This window comes from Schistosoma mansoni, chromosome 3, assembly GCF_000237925.1.
Source record: "Schistosoma mansoni strain Puerto Rico chromosome 3, complete genome".
Taxonomy (NCBI): domain Eukaryota; kingdom Metazoa; phylum Platyhelminthes; class Trematoda; order Strigeidida; family Schistosomatidae; genus Schistosoma; species Schistosoma mansoni.
The window spans coordinates 12,430,523-12,454,207 of record NC_031497.1 but is presented as its reverse complement, the minus strand read 5'-3'; the positions used below and the strand labels follow the sequence as shown (position 1 = coordinate 12,454,207).

The 23,685-nt window shown below is 34.6% G+C and overlaps 2 protein-coding genes across 2 annotated transcripts; one reads left to right on the top strand and one right to left on the bottom strand.

The window, feature by feature from the left end:
- Positions 1-227: 227 nt before the first annotated feature.
- Smp_010000 (putative translocase of inner mitochondrial membrane) lies at positions 228-312 on the top strand (the record flags this gene model as incomplete). The annotated part of the gene is given in 2 exon segments (XM_018799256.1): positions 228-245; positions 250-312. Coding segments are annotated over 2 exon segments (81 nt in total).
- A 1,788-nt stretch (positions 313-2,100) lies between these two features.
- On the bottom strand, positions 2,101-21,845 carry Smp_127500 (hypothetical protein; the record flags this gene model as incomplete). The annotated part of the gene is given in 8 exon segments (XM_018799255.1): positions 2,101-2,181; positions 2,185-2,188; positions 5,192-5,279; positions 6,259-6,312; positions 8,320-8,448; positions 14,073-14,217; positions 15,373-15,656; positions 21,803-21,845. Coding segments are annotated over 8 exon segments (828 nt in total).
- Positions 21,846-23,685: the final 1,840 nt, after the last annotated feature.

Sequence of the window (23,685 nt, the reverse complement as noted above, 5' to 3'; positions counted from 1 at the left end):
CAATACGAGCGACAATCTTCTATTGAGCCTCTCCAACGATGACTGATGACAATATGGTCTATTTGAGTCCATCGTTGGTTTGGTGCAGGTGGTCGCCATGTTAGACGATGTCTCTCCTTATGCTTAAAATTAGTGCTTGCTAAAAATAAACGATTGTCTGAGCATAGTTGCAACAGACGATCACCATTATCGGTTCGTTGAGCCGGAATACTAAAACACCCACCTAAATGTCTTTCTATTTGATTTAAGCTGCCTACCTGGGCATTAAAGTCACCCGCTACGACTACTATGTCTGAGCGCTTAGCTTTCTGAAGAAGTTCAGAGAGTTTTCTGTAAAAGTCATCTTTCACTTCATCATGGCTGCAGTCAGTGGGAGCGTAGACAGAGACGACGAAAAGGCAACGACGTGTGTCCCTATCCTTCCGAGTTCTTATGGAGCCATTTAGCCGGACAGCACACAGGCGACTGTTAACGGGGATCCATTCTAATAGTGCCTATTCTGCCCTTGTACTTAGTGCTATGCCTACACCTGCAAGTCCACGAGAACTAGCCAACGGGTCGCCAGATACACGGAGGGTGTATTTCGTTGGCTGTCCATTTTGGCGAGGTGAGGTCAAGTGAATGACCACACTAGGATCCTGTATGCGTGTTTCGGAGACACAGCATACATCAATGGTACGAGATTCTAGGGTTTTAGCTAAGGAGGCCTGTTGACCGATTTGGCATAGGGTACGTACGTTGAAGGCTCCAATGTGTAGTTTGGAGCGAGGTTTTAGTAGACCTGGGACAGCGTTTCGCGCACTAGAATCGTTGGCCATGGTGACACTTGAGGAGGAAACCGAGAGAGGAAGTTTAGCGTTGAAAGTCAAGGTAGAAGGAATAGTAGGAATTGAAGAAGGAGATTGATTATGAATACAGTGGTCTTGAGTGCTGTTAGAGGTATGAGGGCAGTTATCACTTCCCGGTTGCCCACACCGTGGAAGGGTTCTTCTAGAGGTACCTGAAAAAGAAATTGGGTTAGAAGTGGTCTTAATGACCTGAGAGCGTGACCGCAGTCCCCAAGGGACAACTGCTTGAGGTCGGTCACACACGACCTTTTTCTGGGTAGTTTTTGTGTTAGCTCCGTTCTTCAAAGGACCTTACCGCCGGAGACGGGTATCCGTGGGATAAGGCAAGGTGTGCATTTTTAGGGTCGACCTGTTCTAACCCCACCCCTCCTTGTGGGAAGGCAGCATCGCTGTCATGCTGGTTGTCTGAAGGAAACACCTTACTGCTGTCACACCTCTGTACAGTCAGCAGTACGACTTCGCCTTCGGACCTTGGATTTGCTGCTTTTAGTCTCACCGCTCTTCAAACGACCTGCCTGGCATGGTAGGACCTTGAGGAACGATTGTTCCAGCCAGTATAGCTCGGTTGATTCATCACGATAGGCAAGCCCGACCACCACGTCAAGGTAGCAGCAACGGTCAGGATTTTGATATTTGACATTTATATATTCAAACATTCCAGTTAAAGTATGGATCAGATAAAAAATGTTATAAAATGCAACTTTTCAGCTACGAATCCGCTCTTTCTTCACGAGATTCGGATGGGGTAGATAAGGAATTGCAGACATTTATACAAACGATACAACAAAGGGCGGAGTTTCAGAATCATGTCAATCATCTGACTTCGGTGTGTTGGGATAAGTGTGCTGCTGGATACCCGTCCTCGAAAATGGATGCGAAAAAAGCAAATTGTATCGAAAACTGTACAGAACGTTACTTGGACGTTTCCATGCTTCTTCGTAGCAGATTTCAATCTATGTTGGCGAATATGCAACAGTAGCGTGCTTTAACAAGTGAAATACTTCACTTGTAATCATATTTGGACTCCTGTATATAGTGTAGTAAATGTCTTTATTTTCTACTAACTAAATACCCTGTTCCTATACTTAACTGCACTGGCTACGGAGACATTTGTTCATGTGTACAATTGTAAAATCTAGTTATTAACTCATGTTTTGGGTCTTTTCTATATAAACGGAAGTTTATCTGATAAGAATATTCCTGTTTTATACTTCAAGTGGTAAATACCCTAAAGTAATATCACATTCAAAAGTTAGTGAATAAAAGATGAATGTATCTTCAACACGGTGATTAAATTAAGCTTGTAATTGTTAAGAGGTTCTAAGTGAGGCGCTTATATCCACTTGTACAACTTGAAACAAGTAATACTGGGTTTTATTTATTTAATCAGTTTCTAACTTTCGATACCAGATGACAAAGCACACCAGGGAGACCTTAACTAGACATTTCAACATCGGCAGATAATGGTTTACAACAGATTTACCAGTTTTGCCTAAATCTATGCACTGAGCATAAACGTTCTATTTTGTTTACCAGATTTTCGACCAGATAGTGGCAAACTGCGAAAATCCTTTAATGTATTAGATCGCGCTTAACATCCGTAAGATGGTGACATTTAAATGAAATATATGTGCCTGTAGATATGCAAACAGTCTGCTATGTATTGCGAGTGGTTTGCTTTTATAAAAATGAAGTAAATGCTTAGCGATAAATAACTCAAAACAGCTCAAGAATCTTAGGTAAATTGAGGGATGGTTTGGTAGTCAAGGCGTTTAACTCTTAGTTCTCAAGTCCCAGCTCTGTTCTACCTACTCTGGTTTGGGCAACCGATGAATAAGTTAGTTATATTTAACATCTGTGGATATCAACCGACATGTCTACCACCATATAACGTACCCGAAAAAAAACGAAAGATAAACTATCACCGTTTAGCATTGGACATGAAACCGGTTATAGAAACCCAAAGATATTACAAGTATAGAGGTTGTACATGTATATTGATTACAAGTAGTGTTCTATTGAAATAGAGTTATGTACACCAATATAAAAGAGTTGCTTCTTGTGGCAGAATGGTGACTGCACAGATTTCTCTTCGCATCCTCCCAAATCGTTTCGAAATTCTGGTCAGTTTGTCATGTTCTCTCAGTAAGAAGAGCTATAAAAAAAACAGGCAATAGCACAACAAAAACGCCACTAGAAATATTGTCAGGGATGTGATAGAACACCCAAAATCGTTTGTCAATGTAATGAAGACTGTTCAGTAGTCACATTTCGATTTACAAATCCAGTTGATTCTTAAGGAATCTGCAGTTTAAATCACTAGTAGCAGATACCTAGAACTACTGTGAGAGTCCAGATAGGGATCTTTAGTCTCCAGAGAATTAATGATCCAGCACAAACTCCTTCATGATAGTGAAAAACATGACAACTACATGATTATTTTTCGGCAAAGTTGAGTCATTAGAATGGTGGACTTCTAAAAAACAGTAGGTCTAAGGATAGATTATATGGATTTATTTTGGTCTAACAATAACTGGAAGGCTGTTTCGTACTACGTTGCGGGCTCCACGACAGCATACAAGATTTCGCCATCGACGCTTGGGTCTATCTACTTGAGTTGTATGCCACTTGGTCGAGACTTCGTAGTACGCACCTTCAACTTCAGTCAATTCCCTGATGTCAGCCTATGTAAGTAAACAATATTCAGATTGCACAAACTCCACACGCCGTCCATCCTAATGGACAGAATGGTATTCTCCATGTTTTGGTTAATTTCCTTTCACTATAGATCAATAATTGGTTGAAATTATTACATATAATGGACTTACACTGATGTGCGTTGGCTGAAGGTTGTGTAGTCATATCTATCCACCTAAAATCAAAATTAATATGAAAAGTCAGTTTCGTGTAACTTAGAATCTAACATGTTTGTGCATGGCTTTAAGTTACCATTAACACAGTGAGATAAAATTATCAGGACAAATCCCGGAAAAGTAAAGAAATTAGGTATATACAGAAGATGGGAAAAGTATAAGGGGATGTCAGGTTTCTCAATATCATTAATCTCGATCATGAATCTTACTAGTTATGCACGACCATTGCGTAAATCTATTAATTTGTTTCGGAAAATAGCATTAATGTCTTTTTAAAGCGATGCGCTTCGTAAATTTTTGTCCTTGGGTTGTTTTAGGGATATTTTTGTGAGAAAAATATGATAGGGATAGGACACAATTACTGATCAGATTTCATTTGTTCAAATATAAGTTGGTTGCACATATTTATACGTCTTTATACAATGTGAACTCTTTAAGTCAATGTATCAATCTCTCACTGTACAATTTAATCTTTCTCAAACTTTTGTGAATAGTAATCGGGGAATACCATTAAAACGAAGCAATTACACATTTGCATAGTTTCTCTTATTGGTCTGTTGTCGTAAATTAAGATTCGATGGGTAGCAGCAGCTGATATCTACCTGTTGACCCTAGTTGGTTACAAACATTTTATTGACAAGAGAAGTGGCATTTTCAAATATTGCATTCTAGAAATTTGGCTTTGTGCAAAAAAGATCCCTTGCAATTTTTCATATACTTGCACACTAAAGCTGGAGAACCGTGGGAACCAAAGAGCCACAAATGCTTATTTCATTCTCAAGCGAGGAATTTATCCACCGGTGATAATAGATAAACGTTGGCGCCAAATAACAACACTAACAGAATTTGAAAATATTAACTGTTGGATTCTGACTAAATGGTGTTGTTTTCAATGATAAAATACTGAATATTCCCAAGTCAAATTAAGGCAGTTATCAAATATTATTCAGCTATCAAATAAATTTTTATCGGATGTGTAAGTGAATACTCAATATATTTTCTAAACAAAATTCGAAAGATTCTCTAGGTCACCTCTTACACTATAACCTTTACGATCCTGGATAAGTAGGGATTTCTTTCCTACCATACAAACACCGCTTATTTCCTGAAGTTTATTAAACAGAGTTTTCGTGAAGTTAATTTAACTATCCATCCCTTTTAGACTTCGTAAACTGTATAGTACAGAATAACATTGATGAAAAATAGAGCCTATTCTACGAGTCTTTTTGTGCTACAAATAGATTAAAAGCACTTAGAAGTCGAAAAGTCCTGGAATGTTTCACCATCTTATAATGATAAAAGATGCTTTCACTGTTCAGCTGGAAAACACTATCGACTAAAGGTTCAAAAAATCAGTTTAAAATCACAATATAACAGGTTATTTTTAAGACAAATAAAATACTGCTGATCAAATGAAGAAATTAAAATGTTTACTACGAAAGCATACATAGTGTAATCGTCATAACTTACGTTTGCTCTGTTTTGCGCTTATGCTTCCTTTGTTTACGAATAACAAATACAATAGTTAAAACCAAGAGAATAAGTCCGAAAATTGATACTAGAACAGTACAGAAGAGAACATGATATTTACTACAAATCAGTAGGGTGATCTGTAAAATAAATTGTTTTGAAGCAGAGAATTTAAACTCAGTTAACTGAAGTAAACAGTAGTACATTGAATACCCCCATAGAAAGTGACTGGAATTGTGAGAATAACAAAGATAGCGGTTCTTCATCTCGGTTAATTTATTTTATTAGATACTTCACTGGTATTCTTCGTTACAATACCTCACAACTGAGATAACAATGATGTGTCCTTTGGAACGAAGATAATTACCGAATTATTATTGTAGACTATGTGCTAACTTAATAATATCTAATACTGGACCCACAAATTCCTGAGAATTTATACTCTATTGAAAAATTTATATCCCACACTGAGTGGTTTTTTTAAGCTATGATAATGATGACAACCGGATACTAGTTGTAGTAGTGTCCTGGTGATTGCAAAACATCCACTATTTTTGTAGGATAACTTTAAATTGCTTTCAGTATAATTTACAATAAAAACTAGAAATACGGTACATAAAACGAAGTTTGAACAAAGACCAATTAGTTTTCAAAAGATCATGATATATAGTAGCATATATTACTACTGTACGTAATTACATGAAAATATCTTAAGCAGGATTTCTCTGTTATACGCAAACTAATAGGAATTCGACAGTCTGAATAACATGAATGTTATTCTGATTAACGATATGGGAATTTTCTAAATTTTAAAGTATGAATAAGTTGATACAGCTATATCTTGAAATGTTATGCGAATGTTTAACAGATTTAGTTATCAATGAGCTGGATAAATAATTATGTAACCATTGAACGAATGATATATATATATAATTTGTACTGCCCTTTTTATTATCAGTTGTAGCTTTTTTTATACAAATAAAGAAGGTATAAAACAAGCGAACAGAATTATTGAATGTCAGACTACTACGTTGAATTATTTATTTTAATGTCAACTTTTTACTTACTGGTTATAATAATTGCAAATAATGGGATGGGGATACCGTTAATTCTTCCAGTACCTATGTTGAATGGAAAGAAAATTCAAAATTGGTCTAATCACTTACTTCTCTTATAGTCATATTGTGAATCTTAAATCCCTTCATATAATCTATTAGTCACAAATTAAAGGGAAGATTATGTATTAATTTTAAATAGGATTTCTGTTCATTTGACCTTGAATTGATTCAATGTAAACTTCTACTCGACATAACAATATTTGTTAACTAATACATTATGATTTTTCGTTCAGTATAGTTTTATTAAGTATAATATTTAATGGTATTTCACGTTCAAGTGAGAGTTGTTCAGTTTGGTAATTACTATGATTAATAACCACTAAATTGAATCAGTGTAAACTTGGTTTTAATTTAAATCTTCTAGAGTCTTCACCAAAGCAAATCTTCCTTATGGGACGTTTTTCTCTTTCATCGCGCAAATAATTATTGTATGGAACCCGTTTTGAACTGGAAGAATTTCCAAATCGTCCATTATAAGAAATTACCCTGATATATAAAACGTAATAACTTGATATCCTAATCAATGGAAGTGTAAAAACAAGAAAAATCTAGAATACGTTTGAGAGCTGATAGGAACTCTAGGTGAAGTTCAATCTACAGACCTATGGGAAGCTAACAGTGTTTACATTTCATTTGCATAAAAATACCTAAGAAGTAAATGCTCATTAGTACAATGTATGGTCGGATAGAAGGTAGGTCATATTGAATTTAATAACAGACCACATTTCTGTTGAAATTCACTGATGGCTCTATGAGAACATTGGGTTGAAAAAACATGAAAGATGCTATAGAGACTTTATATTTTTTCCGAATAACCTTTCGAGCTTTTAATGCAGCTTCGTTAAATCAACCAGTTAAAGAGATTGTTAAATGTAAACGGATGTCTACTGAACAAGCATTATAATGAAATAATTAGGCTAAATGACATCATTTTAATTGGCTGCTGTGTTCGGTTTTTCATATCAATAAGCTTTCAATGTCATCAAATATGATGAGCGATAATGTGCATGTTTCTAAACTGTGTGGCTTATATTGTACTGCATTGTTAATTAATCACATAATGTATACTTGTAAAACTTAACTCTGTGATTCAATAGGATTATCGCCAAACGACGTTCCAACACAAACGTTGGAACCTAATGATATGTAGAATCATATATTTAGCTGTAGAACACCTACAGTGTCATTTTGAATAACATTATACGCCTAGTCAGATGCTACTAAACTGAGTAGTTCCTCATTTTATGAGTGAAGTACAGAAAGAAATGATCGATCTTGGAATGTTAATAGACTGCACAATTACAATCAGATTTACAAAATTTAAGAACTGTATACATTGTTTTTAGTGGATCTGGATCAGCGACAATCATTGTACCGTTAAGCTAACCAGTCAGTTAAGGGGTTCGAAGGTTGAATTTCGATTAGAATGAAAGAATATTTATTTGAACGGCTCGAAAAACATTTGCTCATTGACAATTAACACCAAATAAAATATATCAAGATATTCACCGCAATCAATAAGTAACAGACTAAAATTAACAAAGATAAACTTCAATATTTCGTTCAAGTTAATCTGAATATTAGAAAAGTATAATTTATTAGCAGTTGAACAATTTTTCTCCATGAATACAGAGTTTACTATTTAAAACGTTCCACTAGTCGATGACATAACCTTTAAGTCAGATTTTTTTACAGAAATGATGTGCGAGTCATAGACGAGTAAATTAGCACTTGATTAACCCAGTCGGTAGATTCTCAATACTTTCTACTCATATAATCAGTAATATGAGTACCTTTCCGGTGAGGTTCCATCAAAAGAAATTTTTAAATACCCATAGAATAACTTAATTAGAACATATTTTTTATTTTACAAACGGACTATAATCCATCCAACACTTAAAAATATGGATTAGAATTATTAGTTTTATTCATAACATTAATAGGGATTATAATAGGTAAACTATACCAATAAAAAGACGAGAAAAATATTCACTACTATACTACACTTACACAAATAACCATTTTCATCGGATCCATCATGACAATTCGCAATTGTGTCACATGTCAGAGAATCGGGTATACAATTAGTAGCCGCATCCCAACAACGAAATGTATCTGATGGACAGTTGTATGATGGTCCTAGAACTGTTAATTAATGTTAATTATAAGGAGTTAGTGTAGTGATTAATAAATTAATAATAAAATCTGTATAACAATAACTGATAAGTAGTAAATTATCCTGTGAGACGAAGTCCCTGATAATGTAAAAGGTAGATGGAAAAATGGCTTTAATTATGTAATTTTTTGTCAGTAGGACAAGTTATATTATGTCTTTATAGTGACAAATGAATGCACTGCTTTTAATTGTATACACGGGACTGACAGTTTGTATTGGTTGAAAAGAAGTAACTAATTCCATCCATTTTTGTGGATAACTGGATGAATTCAATCACCTTTTTTCCAAAAACCCATCATGATTGTTATATAGGTTAGCGATTTGCCTTACTTTTATGACAGAAACATTTGGTTGTATGAAAATTTACTAGGATTCAGACTGAAATCACTACACGGCTACAATACTCTTTGAATGCATCAGTAAGTCAGGCATTATTCAAGAAATTATTAAGTTATAGTTATATTCTGATCAGAAAGACAAAGTATAGGTGGATTTATTAAACATTTATTCAGTATTTATCAATATAGGGTTGTGTAGATTGTTGAGTTTTAATTGAGATTATGAGACGATAAACGTCAGACCACCACTGAGAACCTGGAAGCACTGGACGACCGTTCCATTTTAGTTTGGGACTACTCAGCAGTGAGTATCCTTGATCCCGTGTGCGGGACTGGAACCTAGGACCTTCGGTCTCACACGCGCGCGCCTAGAGATCACTTAGCCGACATCCAATGGTGTTAATGTCTAACTTCAACCAATCCACGATATTGAGAAACCATCTTCCATTGTCTTCGGTGGGTAACTGCCTAACACTCAACATGGTTAACTTTCATACTCTAGTTAGGGCCTATAAACTTGAGACAAATAAGACGTAAGTGAAAACGAATTTTCAACAAGAATCATTTTTTCGGGTGAAGGCTGACAAGTTTCGTACGGAGCGGGGTGCTGGGGAGTGAAATTCGTAAATTTCTACCATTTTTATTTTTTCGAAAATTACTCATGTGATTGGTTCGATCTAAATTTCCTAGTATATGGTCCAGACCAATTATATAGTCTTTATTCCCTTAATACTCCTCCTTTTTATTGCAATTTGATTGGTTGATTTCAATGGATGATGCTTCATTTTGATTGGATGATTCTAAGCATAGGTTTCAGTCGGCTCATCTATTTGGTAAACGGTTTTAATGAATAATGAATTAAGACAATTAATGATACTTCTATGTTAATGGGCTAACTGCTCATTGACCAAAATGTTAATTATCAACGATGTATAGGGCTTAAAACAATTAATGCTGAACGCTTGTCCAAACATATTCAATAGAGTATAGCGAGAATTAAAGTGGCTTGATGTGGAATGCCAACAAAATTCGAAATGTAAAACATGTATACCAGTGCATTATTATGATTAGGAATTTAGAAAATCAATTGGGTATCGACAAATTAACCGTTTTGTTTATTATCAAAACAATAATACACATAATGAAATCACATGGACGCAAGTAGTGATAGTTAATAGCATGAAAGCGCGTTCTAATGTTACTTAAAGTGAACTGAAGATATAAACATTGTTTACCAGTACAAAGAATTCATTTGGTCCATCATGTTTCATAGTCTTACTTTACTCAAAAGCAACATTCGAATGTGTTTGTACAAACGATTATGTCAAATACAATTTTTTATAACCATTATCAACTAATATCAAAGAATATATTGTAATATGATTAAAATATCTTAATCTTGGAGACTCTAACTTTTATACATTAATGATAAAGAGGTTTTAAGGATTTACAGACATACTAAGGAGTATTATTAAACTGTGAATGAAATACTGATAATAATTGCTTGACTTGAATGAAAAAAGATTGCAAGAAATGATACTATAGAATAAATACTAAAATAGAAAAAATAGTATTTTTTATTATCACCAGTCATGTAGATACTAGAATAAGTTTTTTCAGTTATGTGTAGTTATTTCTAGATTGTCCCGCTAAGAAAAATTTCGAATATTATTTAAATGTCATCTGAGTCACAAGACATAAAAATGAGATAGAAATAGGTGGAATGTAGAACTACTCAATTGTCAATTGTTGCACAGATAAAATATGTATGATGCCAAAATGGTGTAGTAAGTTTCAATGGTGAATATACTACATGCCAATCAATCGGACGAAATAGGGAAGTTCATTCTAAATAAACACAACTTTATCGTGATCATAGTTACTAGTTCGCCTAAAAAAAATTAAACCAATCAACAATAGGTGAAAATCAACCATTTTTAAAAGAGTTATCAATGACACGTCCTTTACCTACACCATTCAAGCTAGGAATAATTAAATGCTTCGAGCTAGACTGAAGGTCCTGGGTTCGAATACCGCGTGCATGGTTATGGATGCACACTGTTGAGGAGTCTCTTGCTAGGACAAAGCGGCCGTCCAGTGCTTCCAATGGTTGCCTAGCGTTGATTGGTTCATGAATTTAATGAAATAATAAAAGGAATGTCGACGTTTCAGTGAGTGAAATGTTCACAAAATGGCATTTTTTTAAACTGTACAAACGTAATTACACATAATTTTACTAAGTGTAGTCTATAATAAAACATATTCACTTGAAGGGTGTTATAAATTTAATCACAAATTTAATATACAGTTCTCATTTCGTTACAACGCTGATTGAATCATGTAAATTAGTCATGTAGTGATTCATGTAATATGGGCGTACAATTGTACGCACGACTAATATTTTTTTGAAATTTACGAAATAAGACTCTTATTAATGTGATAAAAAGTATCTGGAAGTTCATTTGCTACGTATCAAAAATTTTATTCATTATTGATCAGAATATTTAAGAAAATTTATACAGGTCAGATGATCCAAGTTTTTTTTCCTTATAACAAACAAACGAAATGATTCATAATAGCGACCTATAGTTGCTAAAAGTCAAATAATTTTTGTTTAGGATTTTTGTGTTGAAATACGATAATAAATTAGTGATGTGCAACTAGTTTAAAAATCATTTTATATAATTTTAGTGAATATTTTGTTATATCTGGACGAGAATTAATAAATGGTAACCGCTAAGAATTATTTATGGACTAATATTATACATATATTGGTTGGGTTAAGCGAAAAGCTGCCATCTCAAGGACCAATAAGAACTCAGAGTTGACTCTAAGTTGCTCCTACTGGCTTATGTGTCATTGGTCTGGTAAGTAAGTTGGTGACAAACTGGAGATCGTATCGCGTGATATCAGTCAGTCAGTCACAACGTAGAACTTCGTACGTACGTACATCAGTTCGAGTTGCCATACAACATTAACACAGAGATGCAGTTGTCAGTTCAAATCCCATAGTGGTAGAAGTAGTAAGAGTATAAGCATTAATGTGAAAGATTAGCGTTTGAAGATGTTATTCAAGGGGTATAATCCAGTAAATAAATTTGGAATGAGAAAAAGGGTAGGGATATGAAGAATTCAGAAGATTAGAATTTGGGAGAACACAAAGAGTGGATGCACCTTCGCCATTGCAAACGATTTTGAGCCATGTCATTCAAGGTCTCAAACCATAGATTGCTATCATCTCGCGGATCCCAACCAGGTAGTCTACACTTACCGACATGGCTCAGTCCACTTGTCAGTGACTTCATGGATTTGTGCCACTTTTTGGTCTGGCCGCCCTGAGCTTTCTCCCAACCTACTTCTACACTATAAAACATTGCACGTCGGTATCGCGTGATATATTAACAGGGCACAAGTTATAACATATTTATCAAACTTTTGTTTTATGGTAATTTTACTTATTGTATGATATACTGATTAATACATATTTTGCCGTTCATAAACTACAGTCTGTTGCTTCTAAATCTATTAATCAGTGCTATACCAGTCCAAAGATCCTACTTATGCAAATACAAAGATTCATAAATAAAAGTGTGCTGTGACCTTGCATTTTATGTTGTTTATTCAAATAATAAAAATGCTTATGACCTAGTTGTTTGACTTTCTGGTCTGCTGACCGAAAGTGTGAAAAAATTTGAAATAGCCTATTGATAGTGCAGTGAATACAATAATGGAGTTAGTAGGTTTGTTGTTAGTGGCTTAAAGAAGACAGGACTGTGTGATTTACATTTATTTGCCGAAAGAGACTAATAATTTTAAACATACAAGGTTGGTGATTCGTCTTTAAAGGTCAAACTCCCTATTCCAAAAAACACAGAAATTACAGAAAAGTTTCCATTTTTGTACTATTTATTTGATAGCCGAATATTCCCATAATATTATGTGGTAAAAATTAAATGTAGAACAGTGTTTGACATTAGAATTAGAGATAAATGATCTGTTTTATTCAGGAATCAGCAGCTAAGTAAACATGTATCCCAAAATTCATGGTTCCAACGAGTCTCGAACCCTATACCTAAAATAAAAAAACACAGGGAGCTTATCATGAATTCCAGTGCTAACCACTATCCCAAATCTAAGCGAGATTTGAATGCAGGTAACGTGAAGATACTTATCAAGACGTATAAGTCCTGGCCATCAACAACCAGAAAACCAAGTCCTTGGAACTGATAATCTCTTACAAGGGTTCAATGTTTACTATTTATTTGAAGAAATTAGAAGCTTGATTCCCTGATTCGAATCGCAAGAGAAGTACCTTGTTTGAAGTAAAACGGGTTCAGCTCTTCTAAATAGAAATAAGTGATTAGCGAAATGACCGCAAACCGGATTACGCAACTTTTGCTTTGTATTTAAGTTAAATCTTCAAATATTTCCGTAGAGTTATGAAGGTGATGATGATGTCCGGGTCGGTGTTAAAGCGTCAGTCAAAGCAAACATTTCCACACATAACATTTGAATCTATATAAATTGTTATTTATTTGTTATTTTTTTCAAGCTAACTGGAAAGTGTATATGCTTTCATATTGATAAACCGGACAAATAATAATTAGACTTTAACCCATCCTATAACTTCATCAGTTCACTAATCACGTTGTACCACACTCACTTTGTATTTACGATTAATTTTAATAAATCGAAAAAAACATGTTTATTTCCTAAACATGAAACATTATGATTGTTTTAACCGTTTCACAAATAAAATACAGAGAGATGCAATGAATTATTTGTTGGATAAAGCTAAGTTTATAAATTTACCTCCAGTCTTCTTCTAAATCGTGAGCTTAAAATTTCTTTCTACTTTTCACTCCGTGAATTCATTCTCTCTTCTCGATTCGTATTCTCAATAATTAACAACTTTTAACACAATCGACACTACAAATGCTCCTACCACCTTGATATTCATGTCAATGATTGTATTTTGTTGTGATTATATAACGTAGGGAATCGAACATGATGTACATACGTTCCATGTTTTAAGTTACTTATGACTGAATGAGTGTAGAAAATCAATAATAAGGTATATGCGTGATATCGAGTTGCATTAGAAGAGAGTTTTTACCTATTTATACCAAGAAGATAAAGAGTGAAATGCTAAGGTAAGTTATTTTAGAATTAGTTGAAGCTATCTCTCTAATTAATGGTCGATTCACAAATGATAATACGTAAATAGATTATGAAATATTTTAAATTACCGTATGATGATATCACAAATTGATAGGCAACATCTGATGCAGCAGAATTAGCTGGATCAAATAAAATTTGTATTTTCAGATTTGATGATGACGTATGCACTACTTTATCTAGCATAGATAGATAATTTGTACAGTTGGCTTGAAACTAAATACACACACAGAAAAAGAAGGAAAATTATTTGACCAATAAGCTGCCACGTAGATATTCAATATTACATAAGTAATTTAGACCATAGATATTATGATCACAATTTTGAGTTTTGGCTGGAAAAAGGAAATAGGTGTTTTTTGTCCTCCTTGAAATTTGTCGGTTGCATGTACCTTTGCTCCAGTTTTACTATCCACACTGAAGTTCGAGTTCAATACTCATTGCTTCCAAACCCTACAAATTACCTGATAAGGAAAAATCAATTACTTCTCTGTATGTGTATTTCTTCAATTTTATCTAGTCATACGGCTCTTTATTGTTGCACTTCAGTTATTACTTTGATTCGCAGTGTAGGATTTGTATTAATCCTTCGAAATCAAAACAAACTTCTCTATATATTTGGATCTATTCGTCAGTTCAATACCAGAACTTTTATCAAGTTCGATCAACACTAAGCTATCAGTACTTAGTATTTTTAGAGGGGAGTTACAGAGTGTTTAGTCACAGATTATAGATTGAAGGGATAGTCTTATGTTAAACTGATTAACCAAGTAGACTAGTTAAAACTTGAATCATAAAATATTGTTATGTGTGAGCTCTGAATAAAATAAGATGCGGACTGTTTCTCTATGATAGCTTTACTGTAGAATTCGGAAGTGTAAGATGTGGAACCAAAAGGGAAGATTTCATACTTAGTTCTATTCAGTTTTGCAATGGCTTAGTGAAATATGCTTTTATAGACTGTCAGAAAAATTTTCATATAGATCAATGCGCTGCTTTCGCTGTACTTGATTGTAAATCTTGTAGAAAATAGATATATTTTCTTCAAGAAACAACTCTAAGGTTTTCATTTGGATTATCGAATCGACTGGAGCTTAGTTAAAGGGGAGATATAATTACATAATTTGTAATGAAACTTGGAAATGCAGATTTCATTTGTGAGACAAATGAGCGTTTTCGGCAAAACACCCTTCATTAAAGGGAATGAATGAATGATTTCAGCTGGTAATTATCTGTTTTTTAAACAAACATCTGAAATACAACATATTGAGGTATGTTTTGAAATAAAATTACCTTGAAACATAACCAATAGACAAGAACACAGGGCCTATAAAACTACTTTTGCTACCGGAACAAACACACTTAACTTACAATTAACTTAGTATCATCAGGGACTTTCATTGGTATAATCATATTTACGTCACTATTATCAATTAGTTCATCTCTAACAGATGTGAATTCTTTGATCTGTATAACTGGACACGTTCCAAATTGGCTAGGTAATATTAATTTCGTAGGATAAATACTCAAATACTGATTTTGGTCTGACGGTTGGAAATAACACAGAGTTCTGCCGATCGCACGTGTATGTGAAACCACTGCACCGAAGATAATGAATGGTTTTTCTGGCAATCCAAAACAATCCTGTGTGTCAACTGTTTGGAAAAAAGATTAAAAAAAAACTTAAACAGCATAAAGTACATTTTTAAAAGCACTACTTTTGAAATCCATAGTAGACGTTGAACAGTTTTATGGTTCGTTACCTGGTTTCGTACATATTCTGTGGAAATAAATTCAATTTAATAAATGAGCAACAGTGGGAATTTTAGAGATAAGTTGCTTCATAAATATCCAACGGAAAATCATAATTTTGTTCAATTCCATAATATTTACGAAAGTATGGTATGTACATACGAAATGAAAAATATCACTTCATAATTACTAGGTGTTTGGTAAAAATTCTTGAAATAACTTGATAGCGTTAACTCACAAACAATAGGTCATAAATGCATCCCATTTCTATGAAGCTTTAGGCGAGAAAATCTCTAACCGGTATTTAGATATAGAGCTCATATGAACTTATATTAATTACTGTTTTGTACAACATAGGTGTGGTAAGTCTACCTTCAAACCTTGAATTCTTGGGTCATTGCAAAGCACAATTATTACATATAAACATTATCGACAGAAAATTCTAGGTCCATCAGTAAGATTTAGAAGTTACAGGCATCAAATCAACTAGATATCTCTGTTACAAATGGTTTCATTTAATAAGTAGTCAGTCAGTCAGACACAACGTAGAACTTCGTACGTACGTACATCAGTTCGAGTTGCCATACAACATTAACACAGAGATGCAGTTGTCCATTCAAATCCCATAGTGGTAGAAGTAGTAAGAGTATAAGCATTAATGTGAAAGATTAGCGTTTGAAGGAGTATAATACAGTGAAATAATAAGTAACTAACTGACTTATAACAAGTAAGGCAATTATGAACCACTGACAATGAATGAACAATGCTATATAACGGAACTTGACGTAACATAAAACCACAACAACATAGTTTATCAACATGAATTGGCCATTCATATTAATCAAGACAAATAAAGACCATACTTCATGCCTTTTGTAAAGCAAATCGAACGATCGGAAACGTTTTTATATGATTTTGAATAGCTGGCCAATCTTAGACTTAAATGAATTTATAATAGCAAACATATTTCTCTCATGAAATCACAGACACATTAAAGACTTTTGGTGTATAGTTGTATGTTTTGGATTTTATTACAAGAAAATAGGTTGATGTATTTAAGCACTACGAATCTTATGTTAACAACAGCGTTGTAGTCTAGCATTCTCTTTGAAACATATACAAACCAAATAAAGATGAAAGCCAAAAAACATTAAATAATCAGCGGTAGCTCATTACGGTATGTTTGTTGATGGTAAATCAGTTGATGAGGTCATGAATCTTCATCGACTGAGATGGTTGGACCACGTGTTACATATGCCTGAACACCGATTACCACGACGCGCTATGCTGACTAGTGTAAGGGATGGTTGGAAGAAAGTTAGGGGCGGTCAAACCAAAACATGGCATCAGTGCTTGAAGTCGCTAACTTCTAGTCTGAGCCATGTTGGTAGATGCAGACTACTTGGTTGAGGTCCGCGTGACTATCGTAACCAATGGTTGGAGACTATGGGTGACATGGCCCAGAATCGACCACAATGGCGTAGGTGTATACACTCATTATCTTCCCTTAAACCTTGAGATTAAAATTGCTTCATATCTGTCTTTCTTCCTGTACTATATCCTTATATGCGATCTTTCTTTTATATATTACCACCACTAAATTAACTACTTCTATGAGTACGGTGTTCGTCTTGTTGTGCTAAGGAGGTATGGCAACTTGGACCGATGCATAAATGTGCCTGGTCCTACGTTTTAGCTGACTGACTTGACTCATTCATAGAGTAATGATGATTTAGTCTAGACTGATATCTTGGACTAAGGTTTTGCAGAGCAAAACTTTGTTTCATTCTTTTGATTATAAACTAATAGCTTCCTAAATTTGACACTGCAAAAATTATCCAATATTTAGTGTATAAATCTCCCATTACTTCTAAAAGCACAGTAATTTAAACAAAACCCCGAGAAAAGAGGAGCCAAGAAAATGAATATATGTATGATTCTTAATTCGGATTGATTTTTTTAATCCTCAGCTAGAACTCGTTTTCAGTAGACAGGTAAAACTCTAAACTTCCTTGCAAAGAGTATTAAATATGTTGCGATACTTTACGTTTATGATATATACATATGGATTCTGTACAATGATTATGTCAGATCAGTAAATGGATTTTGATCTATCACTTCATGGAATAGACAATTTCCTCAATTAAATGAATAGAATACACAACCATCACTTTGTGACCTCTTTTAGTTAAGATGCACCTAAAGCTTCATCTGAAGTAATCAGCAGGCATAACACAAAACTTACTTTTGATTGTCTTTGACCGCACAGAATAAATCCACAGCAGAAAGGCATATATATAAGTGGACAGAGAGCTGTTCATATTCATAAGTCACGCACAAATTCGAATTATGGCGTGAGATATCAATAATTAACGGAAATCACATAGACTAAAAACCAATAAACATAGAGCGAAATGATTTACAGCTCAATTAAGCGAAAGAAACAATGAATGTTTTTAACCGGAAGAAATGAGATAAGCTGAAGCGGCAGTTAATGGTTTCAAAATAAACAAACAATGATTCACGTGGATTTCAATACTCATTAACAGGCGTTTTGATTTACGAATTTGAACCGACTAGGAAAATCAGAGATTAGCACTCAGGATACTTGTGAATAGTCAAAGAAATGTTTTTCTTGTACCTATCTGCTGTGTTTACCTTTTCTGACCATATAAATAGTAATAACCAGACGATTTTTACACGGTGCCTTTAGTGTTTCTCAGCTCTCCTATATACAATTTCCTGGATCTGATAAGTCAACCGTAATTAGACAAACAGAAAAAAAATTTCACTGCACCGGCTTATTATAACTAACTGATAAAAGTAATCAGACTGAAATCCATACTGTGAACCGGCGTCTAAGAAGCACAGTAAGGAATAACCTATGATGAGCGGTTTTTAGACTAATAAAATTCACTGACAATGCATGTTTACTTCACAAATATCTCCAAATACAGTGTATCTTGAAAATACTTCAAGTCATATATGTTAATATATATCACCCAAACGTCTACGCTAGGCTAAAGGTAAAGAATTGTCGAATAAAGATACGAATTCATTTTTGAAATCGTACTTTCGATTTATTACCACACGGTGGTGTGCAGCCAGCGAGCGATTTTTCAATGCAGATCATGAAACATACCCAAAGAACATGCGAAAAATCATCACAGTAAACGGGTTAGTAAAAATGATATTATGACTAAGTCTCTGATACAATTAAAAAAAATTTCACTAGTATTTAAGATGGTCAATAATAGAGAATATTTGGATTGTAGTGTTTTGGTTGTTTTAAAATTAGGCTTCGAAAAAATGTGGACCCCAAACCGACCATACATCTGGAATTAGTAAGCTTTTAGTCCAGTTTTGGACTTTAGTAAGACAATTTATACCTTAAAACTTCTCGTCTTATGAAGTGGTTTTTATTCTTAGGCAAACTTTTCTTTAGTATCTGTTGGTTCAGATTTTAGATGTTTTCACTATAAAATATGTCCGTTCTACGATTATGAACATTTATCTAGTACCTCCACACAGTTTTACGTTAATCATAAGATGAAAACGAAAATCGGAACGAAGAGTCCGGTCAAAATGATAACAAACACGATAAGCGTTTTTGCAGAGAGAGTCACTACATCTCAATGGCAAATATATACTTAAGTTGCATGTGTTGATATATAGATACATCTTTTGTACGTGATGGAACTACTGAAAAATGGGTGCTGTGAAAGAACGTATAAAATCAGGGAGTGGTTTAAAATCTACTGATTAAAGCGTTGGTTCACAATAAATGAGGTAATTGGAAAATGAAATGAATACATCAAAATACCAGGAACTCTGATCTCCGATCCAATGCGAACCAGCAGATTGAGACGGGAAAAGGGCATGTGAAAAATCAACTTCGGAGTATAAAACACCTAGTTTAGAATAACTGATCATGATATTCGTGGTTTTTTCAAAGTTAACATATATTGACATGCTTAATACATTTTAAGGATGGAGAAGTAAATAATGAATACTCTATTTTAATAAATTTTTCCACCAAAACCCAATAAACCCTTTATTGTTGATTTTGAGGTAGATAAAGTACTGTTTTTCAGAGTTTTACATCATGAATTTTAGACATATACGCTTACACGACAATATATTAACATCCTAATTGTTTTTTGTCGAAATCATTTTAAAAATAAGAATACAAAATATTTTAAAAATGAATTGAAGCAATGAACTGTGAAGAATAGGAATGGATATATAGCAAAACAGTTGCCACAGGAAGTGCTGTCTCCGGAAAACTCAAATCAAGTGACGCTCTATGTACAAGGTCACGAACCGTGTATTAACATATGATCTAACTAAACTGTGAAACTTCTAACCTTGATTTGCCAAATAAGAAAACAATTTCTCCTTTGAACTTTACGTCTGCGGGTTGCTGACTATAGAAACTTAAAGGTTTAAAAATTATTTGATTGCTTTGGTAAAATCAATGGGATAAAAATAATAGAAGTCTCTTTCAGTATCCACAGAACCTAGAAAAAATTTAAGCTTTCTTCTGAAAGATTCGGTAGATGCCTTTCGCTCATTTTTCGAACGGGAAGTTCAGTCCCAGCGTGATTTGCATTTCTTTACCTTTTGCTGTGTTCTTATGCAACAAAAGTACCATTTCTGATCTAAGAAATCTATTCTGATCTGTACGTTCAGTGGATTACTTTTTTGAGTTTCACCTAACTTAGTAGTTACCTGTGGTTTTGCCTCAGCTTGCTATTCTTTTTTCTTCAGTTTTTCCCGTAAAGGCTGGTTTCAGCTTATCGTAACCCTTTTTTATCCATTTCTGCCAGGTTTAGTGTACTGTGTTTCTTTTAACGGTCTTAGGGTTTCTGCTTGTATCTATAAGATAACTTACGTCAATGTAGTCATGAAAAATTCATGCAAACGACCTGGATGCCGTTTAACTGTTACATGTAGTGAGACAACTGCAAAGATTGGTTCCACGAAGCGTGCACAGATCTCACAGCAGCTGCTTACGAAGGACTCAGCAAGTCGAATCTTAGGTGAATATGTGTTATGTGCAACGTGGATGTTTTCGTTTTGCTGAACAACATCATTGCCCTATTGACAGGTCTGCGGAACAAGTTTTCCTGAAAATTTGGAAAATGCTAGTCACTCAACAGGTAGACAAACAAGGACACTCAGTATAAACGAGAAGAGAGATATCGACAGGTCTACTATCGATTGGGTATGTAATAGCACTAGTGGCGACATGCTGAAACTCAGCACCATAATAACATTAATGATAATAGACTCCCTCAGTAAACTTGGGTCTCCCAGCACAGGGTCCTTGAATGCAACGGCGGTCCCCAAAAACTCTGTGGGTGATTGAATCCACTTTAACAGAGTGAAAAAGGACCAGACGTCAGCGTCTAAACTGAACATCACAAGTATTGTACAGAAATCAACTGGTGACTTGGCCACACAGTATACCCTTTAGAATGTCTTTCCGGTCATCAAAGAGCCTAGGAATCGGAAACGCGTTTTGACCTCCAAACAACAAGGTGCCGAACCTGGACGCACTGGAAAACCTGGGACATCAATAATGGTTCGTGATGACTCTCTCATAATAATGAATCTTAAATACAACCCTGACCTTCCCCTCACTTTGCAGGACAAAATTGCAAGATGCTCTGGGGAAAATTAAACAAGAAGCTTGAACTTCCTAGAACAGAGCCTTTGACAGTCACACGGCTCACTTCGGGAAAGGACTCTGAGCATCTAAATAACTCGAGGCTATTTCGTGTACCACTCAAGAATGATTCCGACGTAGAGGACGTCCTGCTGGCTAGTCACTTACTGAAATCTTATGGGAACGTAAGAATACTGCCTAACATACCGTTTTCTGAGCGGAATCTCATTCGGAATATCTTCAAATAATAAAATTTATGTTCAAACCATGTTCAAAGCTTAGATAAAACGAATGTATGAAAAATCAATAGAATGTGTGATGCTCCTAGCAACATTCCATATAACGTTGGACACACTGTATTTCTCCCGTAACAATTACCATTTAGGAAATACTCGGAGACCTGAGAATCAACAATGTTCATCACTGGCCTTTTCGTTGACGAAATCTGTGGAGATTAGATTTTCGTTCGTTTGCTAGTGCATTCTATTCAGAAAATCAAGATATCAGTTAAGCAGGGTTTTTATCTTTGAATCTCAAGCACGTCAACGTTTAGCAGGTTTCGGTAATATAAAGAACTGGGTAGTGTAAGAACCGTTCCTAAGGTTTTATGTATGAAAATCCCTCAACATGCACACCTGTAACTTGTTCCTCATGACTCCTCAATATGTACAATATTCTGATCCTTTTGAGGTGGCATAATTGTAGCCTTTGTTTTCTTTATGCCTTCACTGAGTTTACATGCTTTTTCCTTAACTACATTCAGTTTATTTCAGTTGATACTTAGTCTTGGAGGCAACCGCATTGATTAGTTTTTCGTTTTGGATTGTGTTGCATGCACTGACTGGGATTATGCGATTTTGATTGTGTATTAGAGCACTCTTACAGTGATTAGACACACTGTGTTATGGTTGAACCGAAGATAGGCTTTCTAATCCACCTGAACGAGATGACTTTTCGAAGTTAACTATTCGAAAGTTTGGAATCCAAACGCTTTTTGCGATAGGACACAATACTAACTACCTTTCCTGCCGTCAAATACTTAAACATGTACCTACTTGTTACGTTTTGTTCTCGACTGCTAATCAGAGCTACGTGATTGATTGTGTACGATGGAACGTCGACAGATTCATTTTGTCACAGACCAATTTTTAAAATTTATGACTTCTCCAACATTTGTCATTGGTGTCTTTGGTGCTTTGCAGTAAAAATTGTATATTCATTGTTTCTTAGTCTATAGATTGGGTCGTGGATCATAGTTACTATAGCAGGTTACTATAAAAAGTATCTGTTGATCAACATATGCGTATGATTAGTTTGAATAATCAGTTGTCTATACAACAATCTGTTGGTGCTATTTCATCTTTCTGTCAATCTATAAATATTTGAGACAAGTCGACAAATCGACGTTGCATGGTTTTGTCACACTTTGAAACAAATCAGAATATACCAACCTGAAACAAAATTGATTTTATTTCATTGTAAAGCGATTTGTTATTTGGCGTATGGAATATCAGCGCCTCAATTCAGAACGAAATACTATGCAGTTAACTGTTACCTACTGCCAAACTTAAATCTTTAAGGTAAAATTAAGTCCCATTATTCGGCCTATCTAGTGGGCGTACTGACTATCGGTCTCCATTTGTCTAGAGTTTCTAGGGATAACGAGTTTGCTTACATTAACGGCTAAGCTGAAGAGCCAAGAGTTATAAGACCAATATTGGGGTTTAGAGTTGGTTCCTCATAATTGACAAAGATGTCGTGCGCTATTTAAAAGGAACTCTCCGAATTAATTATATTGTTTTGATCGTAAATCATGCATCGAAACTACTGTTTTCACTATGATTTTTTCGTTCAAATTAGTCCTCAAGAAAGTGATAACATTTTTTTCACATGGTCTAGAAATTCTTTGACTTCTTCTTTTGTAGGCTGCATTATACTTAAATTATCATCCTATCTCGTATATCTGTCGCACTTTACTCCAGGAAAATAGCTTTGACGGACACTTACCAGTTAATGCATACATATGGCGGACTTATTTTCTTACACATCTTATACAAGCCCCAGCAATTGACATTGACGCGTCTTTATCTTTGCATTATACTAATTGCAATGTAGATATTCCACTGATCAGTACTCTCTTACGTTATAACTGAACTTCTTATATCTAACATACGTTATACGTTCATAGTCTCTGATCCTAGTATTAACCCGGTCAGTACTTAATTATAACTATACACTCAAATATTATATTTTAGTTAGAC